General features: G+C 39.2%; 1 protein-coding gene across 3 annotated transcripts in view; it reads left to right on the plus strand.

The window, feature by feature from the left end:
• PKNOX1 (PBX/knotted 1 homeobox 1) overlaps positions 1 to 14,263 on the plus strand; it is a 43,426-nt gene that overhangs the window by 17,955 nt on the left and 11,208 nt on the right. For all 3 annotated transcript variants that reach the window (XM_062602481.1, XM_062602480.1, XM_062602482.1), the window contains 3 exons: positions 721 to 833; positions 1,959 to 2,130; positions 12,610 to 12,780. In XM_062602481.1, the coding sequence (XP_062458465.1) occupies positions 721 to 833; positions 1,959 to 2,130; positions 12,610 to 12,780 (456 nt within the window). The remainder of the gene's footprint in view (positions 1 to 720; positions 834 to 1,958; positions 2,131 to 12,609; positions 12,781 to 14,263) is intronic.

Raw genomic sequence — 14,263 nt, forward strand, 5'->3', positions numbered from 1 at the left:
TGCAATTTTGGAGCTACTCTGTAGAAGCTGTGGCTCTACGTTGTTTTTCCAATAGTGAGAGATTGTGTAACTTGTTAAATGGATTTATAGAAGCAGTTACTGCTATCTTCTCCAGTAGCTTGATATTCCTAAAATAATTGTTAATTACAGTATGTAAATTTGAGTAAAGGTCAGGGGAGGTTATGCTTCTGAAGATTGGAGACACAGAATACACAGACTATTTCAGTTCTTTGGAAGAAAATACGCATTTTAATGGACAAGAGACACTTCAAAATCTCATTTCTTCACTATCCTGATACAATGTACAGTAAGTAATAAGAAGGAAAGCCGAAGAGTAGAAACTTGCCTTTCTGTTGCTTGCATCCTAAAGGATTTTTATGCAGACATCCCCATGATTTTTTTGGAACAATGTACTGTATGTAACCTGTATTCCAAAGGTAGCCATTTTGGAGACAACATGCTTTAACAGTTTACTGATATCTGTCATTCGCATTTTAAAGCTGAGTGCTGAAACTTGAAGTGACCTTTAAACTACCCATCAAAAAGTGTCAAGGATTAAAAGAGGGGTTTTGTTACTGCTGCAGCTTTTTGTGCAGCTGCCAAGTCATACCAACCTTCTGGCAATTTAGTAGCCCTTTGCATTGCTATTTTGCTAGAAAACAGTACACTTATTTTACGTCAAGCATGCAGGCTTACTTATAAATTACTCTTTTTCTACAGATGCAAGTAGTAACAGAATTAAAAACTGAACAAGATACTGATGCAGAAGGGGTGAGTCCTGCCCCGGTAGAATCTCAGACTCCAATGGATGCAGACAAGCAGGCCATTTACAGGTAGTAATGGACTCGTGTTCTGTCTTTTGAAGGGTAATAGAAGATTTTTTTTTTACTTTTTTAATAAATAGTTTAAAACTAGGTGCCTAGCTGTCTCAGTAGTTTGCAGGGAAAGAATGAGATCAAATTAGCTTCACTGTGAGTCTTCAGCCAAGAAAAAATCTTCCCTTTATTGTGGGATTGTTCAATTTCAGCATAGTTTTAAAGGGTATTCTAAGGGTGGCTGCCGTTAAAGCACAAGTGAAATTGATCAAGCAACTCAGACTTTTGAACTATAGTCACTATTTGGTATGCTGCAGTTTTTAATCTTTAATGTGAGATTTTATTTTTGTTGTAATTAGGTCAGTCTTTACCCTCTTTAGGGATAATAATCTATTGCCCAGTAATTAGCTCAAACTGGATTAAATGTTGATGTATAAATACACTAATTTGAGATTTTCCCATGTTAAATGCTGTGTTAAACGGTATGCCTAGTTTTGATGAGGTTGTGTTCTCTCACTTTAAGTGCTTTATAAAGGCATTAGTATTACCAGTTTGCATGTAAAAAAAAAAAAATCCTAGCAAAAAACCTGAAGCAGAAGGGTGTATCCACTCATTTTCAGACTTGTGCTAACAAAATCATCTTCTACTCTGAGCATGTTTTCATAGGAGGCCTCTGAGTACAGTACTAAGAACAGTATCTATGCTATAAAGTTATTTGTGATGTTTAAGTATGAGCCACATTTCAGAATGAATGATTTTTATCAGAGTTTTAAATCTACATTAATTCTATTTTAAATCCTAATTCCTAATCTACTATATTAATGTGTTTCTTGCCACTCAGTTACAGTGAACAAAATATTATGTCCTAATCTTCTTGGCTTGCGATTGTTCTCTTTATTTAAGTATACCTGGTTTACTGCTTTATTTGCCTCTAGGCTGTGTGGTTAAACCAAAATAAAAACAAAAACCCAAACCCAAGCTTCCATCATGTTTTTCTGTAGCTAGTGGTATTATTTGCATTCACTTCCAAGGCTTGTCTGTTTCTTACATAAATGACTATACATTACATGAGGTAGATCTTTCTTTTCAGTGGTGTACACAAAAGTGAAAGTACTTATTCATGTATTTTAATTTTTATTCTAGGCACCCACTATTTCCCCTGTTAGCACTATTATTTGAAAAATGTGAACAATCTACACAAGGCTCAGAAGGCACAACTTCTGCTAGTTTTGATGTAGATATTGAAAATTTTGTAAGGAAGCAGGAGAAAGAAGGAAAACCTTTTTTCTGTGAAGATCCGGAAACTGATAATTTGGTAAGTGTAAACTGTTTATTTCTGAAACAATGATCACATTTGCCTCTTCTTCCTAACATCTGGTCTCAACTGATACTTATTGTTTCTCCTCAATTTTTTTTTTCCTATAGGAGATTCTTCTTTCTGCTAATGCTGAGAAACATTTATTTTGTTTTTTTTTTTAGGTTGTTCTGACCTTTTTTTTTCCCCCTTTATCCATAAACTTACACTGGGCCCTTCACAGTAGCTTCCCATTCTAAACTGGTTGAGGTCAGTGTATTAGAGACAAAAAGAAACACATGCTTGCTGTAGCCAGGTTGACTCTACAAATCAGTTTTAAGAGTGTCAGGTATATAGACAAACTGATAAAACATGGACTAGATAAATGAGCAGTGAGATGGACTGAAAACTGGGTGAACTGCTGGGCTCAAAGGATTGTGGTCAGCAGCGTGAAGAGTAGTTTGAAGGCTAGTCATAAGTAGTGTACTTCAGGGGCCGATACGGAGCCAATACTGTTTAACATCTTCATTAATGACTTGGATGATAGGACAGAGTGTATCTTTGGCAACTTTACATATGTTGCAAAACTTGGCAGAGTGATGACTATGCCATCATTCAGAGGTACCGTCGTGGTTTAAGCCCAGCCGGTAACCCAGAACCATGCAGCCACTCTCTCGCTCCCCCACTTCTTCCCCCCGCTCCCAGAAGGATGGAGAGGAGAATTGGAAAGAATGTAACTCCCATGGGTTGAGATAAGAACAGTCCGGTAACTAAGGTATAACACAAACTACTACTGCTATCACCAATAATAATAATGATAAGGGAAATAACAAGGGGAGAGAATACAACCGCTCACCACCCGCTGACTGATACCCAGCCCCTACCTGAGCAGTGATCTGGGCCTTCTGGGTAGGTCCCCCCAGTTTATATACTGGGCATGACGTGCTGTGGTATGTAATAGCTCTTTGGTTAGTTTGGTTCAGGTGTCCTGTCTCTGCTTCCTCTCAACTTCCCCTTCTCCCTGGCAGATCATGAGACTGAGAAAGTCCTTGGTCAGAGTAAACATTACTTAGCAACAACTAAAAACATCGGTGTTATCAGCGTTGTTCCCAGGCTGAAAGTCAAAAACACAGCACTGCACCAGCTACTAAAAAGGAGAAAAATGACTGCTACGGCTGAGCCCAGGACAGGTACTTTGTTTCTTTTGGAGAAATGGACAAACAGGAATCTTACGGAGTTCAACAAAGAGAAATATCAAGTCTTGTACTAGACAGGAGTAACCCCATGCACTAGTACACTTTGGGGGCCATCCAGCTGGAAAGCAGTTTCACAGAAAGGACCTCACAGTCTTGGGGGACGCCAAGCCAAATATGAGACAGCAGTACATCCTTCTGGCAATGAAATTCAGAATACTTGGGCTGTGTCAGAAAGAGTTGTCAGCAGGTCAAGAACCATGATCCTTTCTGTCTGCTTTGCACTAGTGGAGTGCTGGGCTCCCCACTACTGTATACACGATACACATACTGGAATGAGTCCAGCAAAGGACAAAAAGACAATTAGGGGACTAGAGCATCTTCCATGAAGGAAGACAGACTCAGCAAGCCAGGACTGTTTAGCCTGCAGTAGCAAGGGTTTGGGGAGATAGCAATGTATCCAAATACATAATGAAGAAATAAAGAAAACAGACTGTGTGACTCTTCTCAGTGGCACCCAGTGAAAGGGCAAGAGGAAATGGGCGTAAATCGAAATACAGGAAGCTTCATTAAAACATAAAAACCACTTTTACTGTAAGGGTGATTGAATACTGGAGCAGGTTGTCCAGAGAGTTTGTGGAATCTCCATCCTTGGAGACAGTCAAAAGACAACTGGATGTGGCCCTGAGCCACATCCTTGACCGTGCTTTAGGTAACGGGGGTGGATTAAACAGTCTCAGAGCTATTTTGTGGTTTCTGTGAGCCTTCAGAGATTGGTTTCCCAGTGCTTCTGGTTGCACACAAGAATTGCCTCAAGTTTGCTTTGGTTGTAGGTGGGTTTGCTTTGGTTGTAGGTGGGTTTGCTTTGGTTGTAGGTGGGTCTGCTGTGTTCAAATAGTCGTTCCAGCCGGTTGACCTGTTTGTGACTTTAGCAGTGACAAAGTCTCTTGGTTTATGTATTATTCACCTTTGGGCTGCATGGACCTGACTGATTTTACTCAAGACGATGAGGAAGTATTTGTTTATGTCTTGTATTCCATGGCTGCTGAGGCCAGTACTATCTTAAACTGGAAACACATTGTAAAATCAAAAATCTTTGGCATTGAACTCCTGTCCTGTAGTCATATTGTTAGCTATGACTTTCTATTACTAGATACCAAATGAAATTTGAGTGCAACTTCTCCTCTGCCTGTCCTGAAAGCTCAGGACTCTGAACAGCTGACGCTCAGACAGGCCGTTCATTTTGTCAGAGGCAATAGGAAGAAGATCAGAAGAGTTTCTGTCAAGTTGTGGAATAGCTAGTATGGTTTTCAGCTTGAAATACTGGTGCTTGTGCAGAGAAGGCTGTAGCTGGGCAGTTTTTTCTGCCATGTGTCACACAAATATATGTATTTTTTTATATATATTTCAAATTTCCTTATAGTAAAGAGGGATTGTAATGTTGTTCACTTTTGTCATGTCTTCTGTTCTTGCTGTTCCTTCTTTTTCATCTCCAATATAAGTCAACCATCCCTTTGAAAGGAGAAGGTAGTACAGACTGCTAATTGGAATGAGCCAGAAGGGTGGAGCAGGTAGGCCTGACAACCAGTTGCTTTCCACCTGTGCTCTAATCTGACCCCAGCAGAGTTAAATAAGGTGTAAATGCTTGCTTCATAGCAGTCATTCAGCTTGGAGCTAAACTAAGGTGAATTGAGCATTATAGTACTATAAAGAGCCAAATTCAAGTCCTGTCCAAAATGAGTTGCAGGCTTGTGTACAATAAGGCAATTGGCCACTAATTCAGTTGTTTTGGGTTTTTTTCCTTGTTTTGGAAATGGCATATAGAATTCAACTACACTGTTCTTGTGATTGATCTTAAACTAATGGCTCAAAAATAGCAGAATATCATTTCAGGCTCCATACTGCCTATAGACTAATTGACTAGACAACACCCTTCACTAGAAATTGTGAAGGGTCACAGCTACTGTCTGTAGGGCCACTTACAGTCCTGGCAATGTTTGACATTGCAACCTCATTTGAAATGCATTGCATATTCCAAAGGAATAGTTTAATTTTCATACAGAGAATGACCTAATGTTAATCTGGATGGCACAGGCATTAGATCAGTTTGACTAGAAAGGACATTCATTAAGAGAAGTGTATGGGTTTTTTTCTAACTTGAGTAGCTCTTAGTAAGCTACAGTCTATATTACCTTGTTACTTTGGTATTATGGTTTCCATTCTAAATTAATTGGTGGTTTCCTGCATTTGTAGTATAAAGGAGTTTGTCATGGGGAAATAGAAGTAGCGTTCACCTGAAACTTAATTTTAAGGATATCCAGGTATTGCTGAGTTTGGCCTGTAGACAAAGTTTCAATCCTTTTTTGTTATCTAGATGGAGGGGTTCCATTCTTTCTAGTTAACCACTCCAACAGTGTCAGTTTGTCACCTTGAAACAGCGTGGCAAAGGGTAATAGTCAACACAGAAATAGCTTTACTAGGCCTTTTACCTTTGTTCTGACTTTGTCAAGCACATTGTCAAAATGGGTGTTTGAAGTGAAATGAAAGAAAGCATTTCTATAAATAATGATGGCTTCTGGATTGGGATAGAACTTTGATATTAGGTTGCTGCATATTTAGAAGACTTAAGAATTTCTCAGAAGAGATTTGAAGAATTTGGAAAAATGTTGAAAAAATGGCACTTTCTTACAGAAGATTTTTTCACCTTAGACAAATTTTAAAGGTACTCTGAAACCACCTGGATGAAGCATATTTTTATTTTATTTATTGCTATGTTCCTATTGTTTATGTACATTTATATAATGGAATTGGCAATGTTTGTGTTCAAAACCTGCAGCACTGAAAACCCCACAAAATTGAGTTACGACATCCCTGAAATGTGACATTTCAGTTACTGTCTCTTCCTTTGTCTGAGAGGTGTATAATACCTCTTTTCCTTCCTAGGAAGAGCATATTGAAGGAAAATGCAAAGTTCAGTTCTAGATCTGTTCAAAGAAAACTGAGAAGCTTCAGTGCTAGCTCCTGGACAGATTTTATCAGCTTGCTCTGAGATGCACGCAGTCTTGACATTCTAGGTATGTCTTTACTCATTTTCTAGTCAGAAGAGGTAGTTGTCTTTGGACTGAAACTCTTCCGGCAGTTTCAGTCCATCCCTAGTAAAAACACAAAGAAAGTGACTTTTCTGTGGTAGTTATATGTTTGCACTTCAAGAATTGATGGTTACAAACAGAACTTTGAAACTTTTCCCTTCCAGCTTCACTGACTTCTAGCCACACAGGTTGGACTGTGCAGGGGGGTAAAAGAGAGAGGTACAAGTTACGCTTTTGTGCAGTAAATATTTAGTGCTTATAGATATGCATGGCATAGCGTGTAATTGGAGCCAGAATTTCCTCTGTTTTGGAATGTCTTCTGTAGGTTTCTTCTGGCTTTCATCAGTTTAGTTCTCTTTTCTGATTCTCGGTCGCTCATGCTGTTTATGTCTCCATTGATCTTCTCTGAACTTGATAGTGCTGATGGGCTGCAAGAAGTGCTGCAGATCTCCCCTTTTCAAATTCTAGTCCCTGTGGGAAGGGAAGTGAAAGCTGAAGGTTTCTACAGAAACCTTCATGTCCTCATGTTGCAGATCTTTAAGGCTTTTTTTTTTACCGGACTGGAAATATACTTTCTTTCCCTGAGCTTTTACTACTTCCATATCTTTTTGGATTGTTACTTTGCATCCAGCTTAGTCCTTATGTCAAGCAGCAGTACCAGAAAAGATACGTTTGCTGATAAGAACCAGATCTTGGTTCTTAATATGCTTCTTTCTGGAAGCATGCTCAGCTGTAGCCCCATAACATGGAGTATCATCTGTTGAAGCTCCTTACCTTTTGACATCTTTATCTCATTTTCACAGGTAAAACAGATCTTGGAATGAACCAATGAACCAACTTCTCTTTGCTCTCCATTAGTATCCGTTTGTGCTTAGGATTTAACATGGACAGGTTCCTCCATGTTCATGAAGTTGTTCAGCATGAGTGTTTGCAGATAACTTTTAGAGCTTTCACAAATTACATTATGTCTTAAGGCATTCAGTATTTAACCACTTCTTTATTGCTTACTCTTAACCTAGCCACTGCAGAAACACCACAATGTCTCAGAATGGTTCCTGCCTCTTGTAGAGCTTCTGTTCAGAAACTGTTTCCATATATGGGTGGCTTTTTAAATTTCCCCACATTCATAGGACCATAGCATGATTTCAGGTTGGATTATGAGCTCGAGCTGTGTTCCAACCTCCTGCACAAGGTAGGGCCAGCTGTGAAGTCAGAGCAGGTATCTTAAGGCTTTATCAAGTCAAGAAGCATTACAAAACAAGGGGGCATTAAATATACTCTCACTTTCCTATTTGAACAGGACACTACCTTCTTTTGAAGACACCCAAGTTTTTTGATTCATTTGGGATAAGGAATTTTGGTTCAGTACCTTCTTCTCAAAGACTATCCTGTTGAATTTTCAGTTGTGTCAGGAAAAGTGTTAGTAGTGGTGAAGTCAGCTGATGTCGTATGGATATTCTTCACTGAACAAGCTATGCTTTTACATTTCTGAAAAGCGTTCTTACTATTGTAATGTGCACAACTGTCTCATAAACCTCTAATCATACCTTTGCTAGCAATGTTTGGGTCCTAGTTGGGGTCTTAAAACATAGGAGAGAGGTTATCAAATCAAAACAAATGAAAACAAAATAGCCCCCCTCCGAGAGTTCACATTCTTCCCTTGAATACCTAAATTGCCCCAGAAGGATTTGCTCAGGAATGCAGGGTAGTTGTGAATGTACATATTTTAACTGGGTTTTTTGGTGATTTGTTTCTTGGGTGTTTTGTTTTTTTTTTTTTTTTTCAAATAAGAAGAGTCATTTGAGCGAGAAGATTAGTTGTCAGTATATGAAGATTTTTCCATATATGTTGTCCCCATCTGTATTTGCTATATGCTTGTGCTGTGTGCCCTGAAATTTGTAAAAAATGGTGGGTATATGTTTTAGATAAATGAAGGTGATCTGGGGATTATGACCATAGTGTGTTCTATGCCCTATGCATCATGTGCTTGAGGCACTGAAAAGACAGGATGCAGGCACAATCTAAGGCATTTTTAGGGCTAAAGATGTCTCCAAAATTAATACATGATAAATTTATCACTGCTGTAGATAGCAGTTTTAGCAAGAACTGGAAGTTTTTCTGTAATCTTTTTTCCCTGCTAAGTAGTTTACCGTTACCTTTATTTAAATAGAACAGTTCCAACAATTGCCATATATCTTATGGTTACTTCTGTCTTTGTGCATTTCTGTGGAAATTATGCTCCAGGTTTATTTCTGCAGCTGGCAAGGCTGAATCAGTTGTGTTATAAAAATTTATTGTTCTGTTGTAGATTTGTTCATGATTGTTGTAGATTTTTAAGGTTAGAAATTTAAGAACATAGGAATGAAGTATTACTGCTGCTGTGATCTGTCTGGAAGCATTTATTTGTATTACCTTCGTTCAGCAAGGATGATTTTATCAGGAGTTCTTGCTTTTTTGGTTTGGATTATTATTTCAAGGAAAACTGATCTTTGCCAACAAATTTACGGTTTGGTCCACCCATGCTGCAAGAGCAGGAGCCATATGGCCACAATTAGCATAGCTGTAAATGAGTAAATAAGTCCTGGTGACAGGCATGGCATATTTACAAAGTTTTGTTTGCCTTCCTAACCACAGTAGCGCAGCTTCCTGTAAGAGCAGTGTGACTGTGTGTGGCTCTGCAGAAACGTGGGTACTGTTACTAATTCTTGGTTTATGGTCAGTTTTGACTTTCATTCAGTTTTCACTTCAAGTACCAACCATCAATCGGAAACTAAATCTAAGCTGAAGAAAGGACTTTTATTTTTCCCCTGAATGAATGCTGATAAATAAATAGTATAAATGTGGATTCTGGTTTAAGAGGGGAGAAAAAAAACCTCCTGACTGAGTAAAACTAATCACTGATATGGTCAAATACTATGTGCCCAAAGGCACCTTTTTTGTTACCTCAGTTGAAGCTGAATGTTAAGGCATTCACTAATGTATGTGCTCTTTGTTGGTCTTCCATACATGAAAAATTTTATAATTTAAGCTTTTTTGTCTTTGAAACGCAGGTAAAATATCTTTAAACATAGATGTCTTTTTTGTTTTGTTTTAAAACCTAGTTAAATTCGCAGAGCTTAACTCGGTTATGTTTAAGGTACTTAAACACAGTTTAAGCAGTCATCACTGCTGAGGCCTGTTCTAGAAGGTGTACCTCAGTGCTAGGCCATTGCACTTAATATTTAGAAGACTTCTGGTGTCATAGGTAATCAATGATAGGACAAGGGGTAATGGGTACAAACTGGAACACAAGAGGTTCCACTTAAACTTGAGAAGAAACTTCTTCTCAGTGAGGGTGACGGAACACTGGAACAGGCTGCCCAGGGAGGTTGTGGAGTCTCCTTTCCTGGAGACATTCAAAACCCGCCTGGACACATTCCTGGTGTGTAACATTATCTAGGTGTTCCTGCTCTGGCAGGGGGATTGGACTAGATGATCTTTTGAGGTCCCTTCCAATCTCTAGCATACTGTGATGCTGTGATACTGTGTGATAGGTTGTATGAGTTACCAGATACTAATTTGGATCAACTGCCTCAAGTCTACAGCTCAGATTTTTCTGCAGCTGTGCTTATAAAGATATTTTTTTCTTTTTACTCCTGAGAAAGAAGAAGAGGATAAGAATTCTTTCCCTTTTTCTATCACTTTTTTGTTTTTTTGACTCTTGTTCAGCCCCAAAGACGCTATACTAGCCCCCCAGCTTTTGTTTACCATGGTAGTGTTATTGGGTGTACAGTTAATTGCAGCTGTTTAGTACAGGGGGCTCCAGAAATCGAGCCCTTTTGTGCCAAAAGCTGCCACAGAATATGGGGAGCCGTGACTGCCAAGGCAGGTGAGCGGCCTGAGGCTTTGGAGGTGGGATGGCTAGGAAGAGGGAATGGCTCTGCCTCCATCCTCCAGGCAGTCTTCCCTCCTTCCCTGTTTATTTGGAGCAGCTCTGTGGAGAAGGACTTGGGGATGTTGGTTGATGAGAAACTGAACATGAGCTGGCTTCAGTGTGCGCTTGCAGCCCAGAAAGCCAACTGTATCCTGGGCCGCATCAAGAGGAGCGTAACCAGCAGGGCGAAGGAGGTGATCCTGCCCCTCTATTCTGTTCTTGTGAGACCTCACCTGGAGTATTGTGTGCAGTTCTGGTGTCCTCAGCATAAAAAGGACATGGAACTGTTGGGACAAGTCCAGAGAAGGGCCAGGAGGATGATCAGGGGACTGGAGCACCTCCTGTATGAAGACAGGCTGAGAAAGTTGGGGCTGTTCAGCCTGGAGAAGAGAAGGCTGTGTGGAGACCTCATAGCAGCCTTCCAGTATCTGAAGGGGGCTTATAAGGATTCTGGGGAAGGGCTCTTCATTAGGGACTGTAGTGACAGGACAAAGGATAACAGGTTCAGACTTAAACAGGGGAAGTTTAGATTGGATATAAGGAAGAAATTCTTTACTGTGAGGGTGGTGAGGCACTGGAATGGGTTGCCCAAGGAAGTTGTGAATGCTCCATCCCTGGCAGTGTTCAAGGCCAGGCTGGACAAAGCCTTGGCTGATGTGGTTTAGTGTGAGGTGTCCCTGCCCATTTGGGGGGGGGGGGGGGGGTTGGAACTAGATGATCTTTTAAGATCCTTTCCAACCGTAACTGTTCTATGATTCTATGATTTTAGCATACAGTTGTCTCCACTGGGTGAATGCAGTACTACTGGAGTCCCTTCTATTGGAAAAAATGGCAAAAAGATCTGTCACAATGAAAGCTAAAGTCATGATGGAGAAGGCAGCACACCAAGATGTTTGTTTGCCTTGATCTTCAGGTGCTTTGAACAAAGGCATCTTCAGCTCCCAGTTGCCTTCTTTAGTAAGAACTGTACTGAATGGATTGCTTAGTAAGCTATCATTTCTTGTCATTGGATTTAGTGCTCTGGCCAGGTAAATGACCCTTCACATAGGGCAAATTTTTCCAAATAATGCTAAAAGCAAGCTCTCCACTGTGTTTCAAAATTAAACTCTGCTCAGTTTCATAAAACTGAAGGATATTTTTCTTTGAGATCTAGCATAGCAAGTAAATGTTGGGGATAGCATGCTGTATAAAAAATAATTACTTTGCCAGTGTGTTATGTACATATTTGAATGTCCTCAATTTCCTGCTGCTTCATGAAAATTTAGACCATCTGGATTTCATTTTAGCTGCTGATCTTCTGTCGTGACCCTTACAATCACCTAAGCTATTTTTATGCAGTATTAGCTATCCAAGCTTACAAGTATTTTTCTCACAGAAGCATCATAAGTATTCTCATCATGTGCATATCTCCTGTACTTCAGTTTTTGTTTAAACATGGATCGTTAGTGGGTTTAGTGCTTTGTATTTAATGGTTTGTATTTCAGAAAGAGTCTCCTTTCTTACAAGATTTTACCCCAGAGTTGCTAATCTTTGATATACAATTGCAGGAGAACTTCAGAGCTCTAGGACTGAAGAACTGTTTGATTACTTCAAGCTTTCTGGACAATGTGACAAACTTTGGGACCTTTTCTATTCTAACTTTATAGAAAAATAAAAGCTGTGTTTTTATTATGGGTCAGATGGTAGGCCTTTTACCCTCCCTTACAGTCTGTGTGTCAAATTTATGCTAAGTTACAGAAGGGGTCTTTGCAGTGTATCTCAAATTCTTCTGTACACTTTTGTTTTTCTTGGGTCAGGGTGTAATGTGGAACTGAACCTGATACTTCTGATATGAGGCTCAAGACGATTGTTACTTACCAAGCCTGTTTCAGCCATGCTTTCCAAATAGTATGTGTGGATGGGATTACTTGCCTTTACTTTCAGTCTTGTGTGGTGTATGACCCAGAGCTGTATGATGAGGATAAAGATCACGTGGGCTCCATGTACACCTTAACTGTGCTCTGTCTGCCTAATGAGTCACATGTGACAAAGGTTACATTGTTGTTGTGTTTTGTTTCCTCTTTATGGTGGTTTACTTATGCAGTGGAAATATACAGGTTTTGTATGTAAACATGATCCTTTCACATTTCAGGAGCATAATGGTCACAGCTAGAGAATTCTAGTCAGCACTTAGCAATTAGTAATACTGCTTTAATTGGATAGTCTTTGTTACTGGAAAGTAGTATCTGCTTAAATCCAGATTAAATAGTCTTTTAAATAACAGTTGAGGTTTTTTCTATTTTTTTTTTCCCAATTCCCTCCATAGATGGTAAAAGCAATCCAGGTTCTACGTATCCATCTGCTTGAGCTAGAAAAGGTTAATGAACTCTGCAAGGATTTCTGTAGTCGTTACATTGCCTGCCTGAAGACAAAAATGAACAGTGAAACTCTATTAAGTGGAGAGCCTGGAAGTCCTTATTCACCTGTGCAGTCTCAGGTATGCTTCAAATAGTTATGTATTTTTGCTCAGATTTCCTTAGGAAGTTATAACTACGCTTTTGTTGCTTTAGTTTGCAAGCAGAGTTTCTGCTGTTTCTTTGGCTTTCTTAAAACTGGTTATTAGGAGTAGAAAGAGCTGTAATTTTTTTTGTGCACCCTTGTGTGCCATTGCCTGATGGACAAATTTATTGAAATGTGCCAAAGCATGGGGTCATTTTTTTTAGTCTGTCTTCCTTTTATGATTCCTTTTATGTCAGTTCAGCAAATGGAAATACTCAGAATAGCCCGGATTTTCTATTTTGTTGGGAAAAGGCTAGGAAACAGGATAAACAAAGAAGAAAAAAAATTCCTTGTTAAGAAGGTCTCCTTAGTCTGGTCTGCTCCATGAAAATATTGAAGTGACTGATACTTTTTATACACCATCTGTATTCTGGAACAAATAGACAATGTCTGATGGGTTGTAGTTGCAATATTTGAAATACATCATTGCATATCACCTGGGGTAGCTGTGCAGTTATGAACAGTACCCATTTTTATACATGTGAAGCCCAGTTTATGTGTTACTGACATTACCTAAATGTCATAACCAATTGCATCTTTTGTAGTAAGTTGACAACAGTTAATTAACAACAGATACTACATTATGGTTGATGCTTCTGCTGTTGGATGCTAGAAAGTAAGTCCTGTCATCAGAGTGCCTGCTACGTATCTAGTCTTAAGCGATGGCCCTTCTCTGACTTGCTAATGTGTTCGATGCTGTGTATTCTGAAAAGCCTCAGTGACGTAATCTTCACTGTCTGGACTCCTTAAGTCTGGAAGTGTGGAAAGGAGAGTCTAAAATCAGACAAAAGCAACTTATTTTAAAAGATGCTTTTTGTATATCTGTTACAGCCTTCTGTAGAGACAGGAGAAACTGAATTTACCATTTGGTAAAAATAGAGATTATGCCATATTAAAGAATAATAAAGAAAGTCCTTGGTCAGAGTAAACATCACTGAGCAAGAACTGAAGGCATCGGTGTTACCAGCATTGTACCCAGGCTGAAAGTCAAAAACATGGCACTGTACCAGCTACTAAGAAGGAGAAAAATGACTGCTACTGCTGAACCCAGGACAGTGTAACAGTTTGCATAGTCATGGTTGAGTAAGAACTATGCTGAGCAGTATAAAATATATTTGGCAACTTGAATACTTAATACATTATTTTGGAAGTGAAGGAATTAAGGTAATAAAATTCTAAATCTTTGACGCTTCTAATATGACCACTGAGGGTTCATTTCATGTGTCCCCTTTCCCTTGCACGTTTAGAAACTGTTTCTCTTAGTATCTGTATATCTGAAATCATTTCTCTCCTAAAATTTCCCCAAGCTAGTTTTATGTCTTTTCTAACAGTTGCTTTCTTGAGGGTTTGCAAAGGTAATGGTTGGCGATAATGAAAAAGTTAATGTACATAATGATGAACCTCTAATGAAAGTCTTCTTA

The sequence above is a fragment of the Pezoporus occidentalis genome, unplaced genomic scaffold (assembly GCF_034315485.1).
Source record: "Pezoporus occidentalis ecotype Australia unplaced genomic scaffold, CSIRO_AGI_Poc_V1 ctg77, whole genome shotgun sequence".
NCBI classification, from domain to species: Eukaryota; Metazoa; Chordata; class Aves; order Psittaciformes; family Psittacidae; genus Pezoporus; species Pezoporus occidentalis.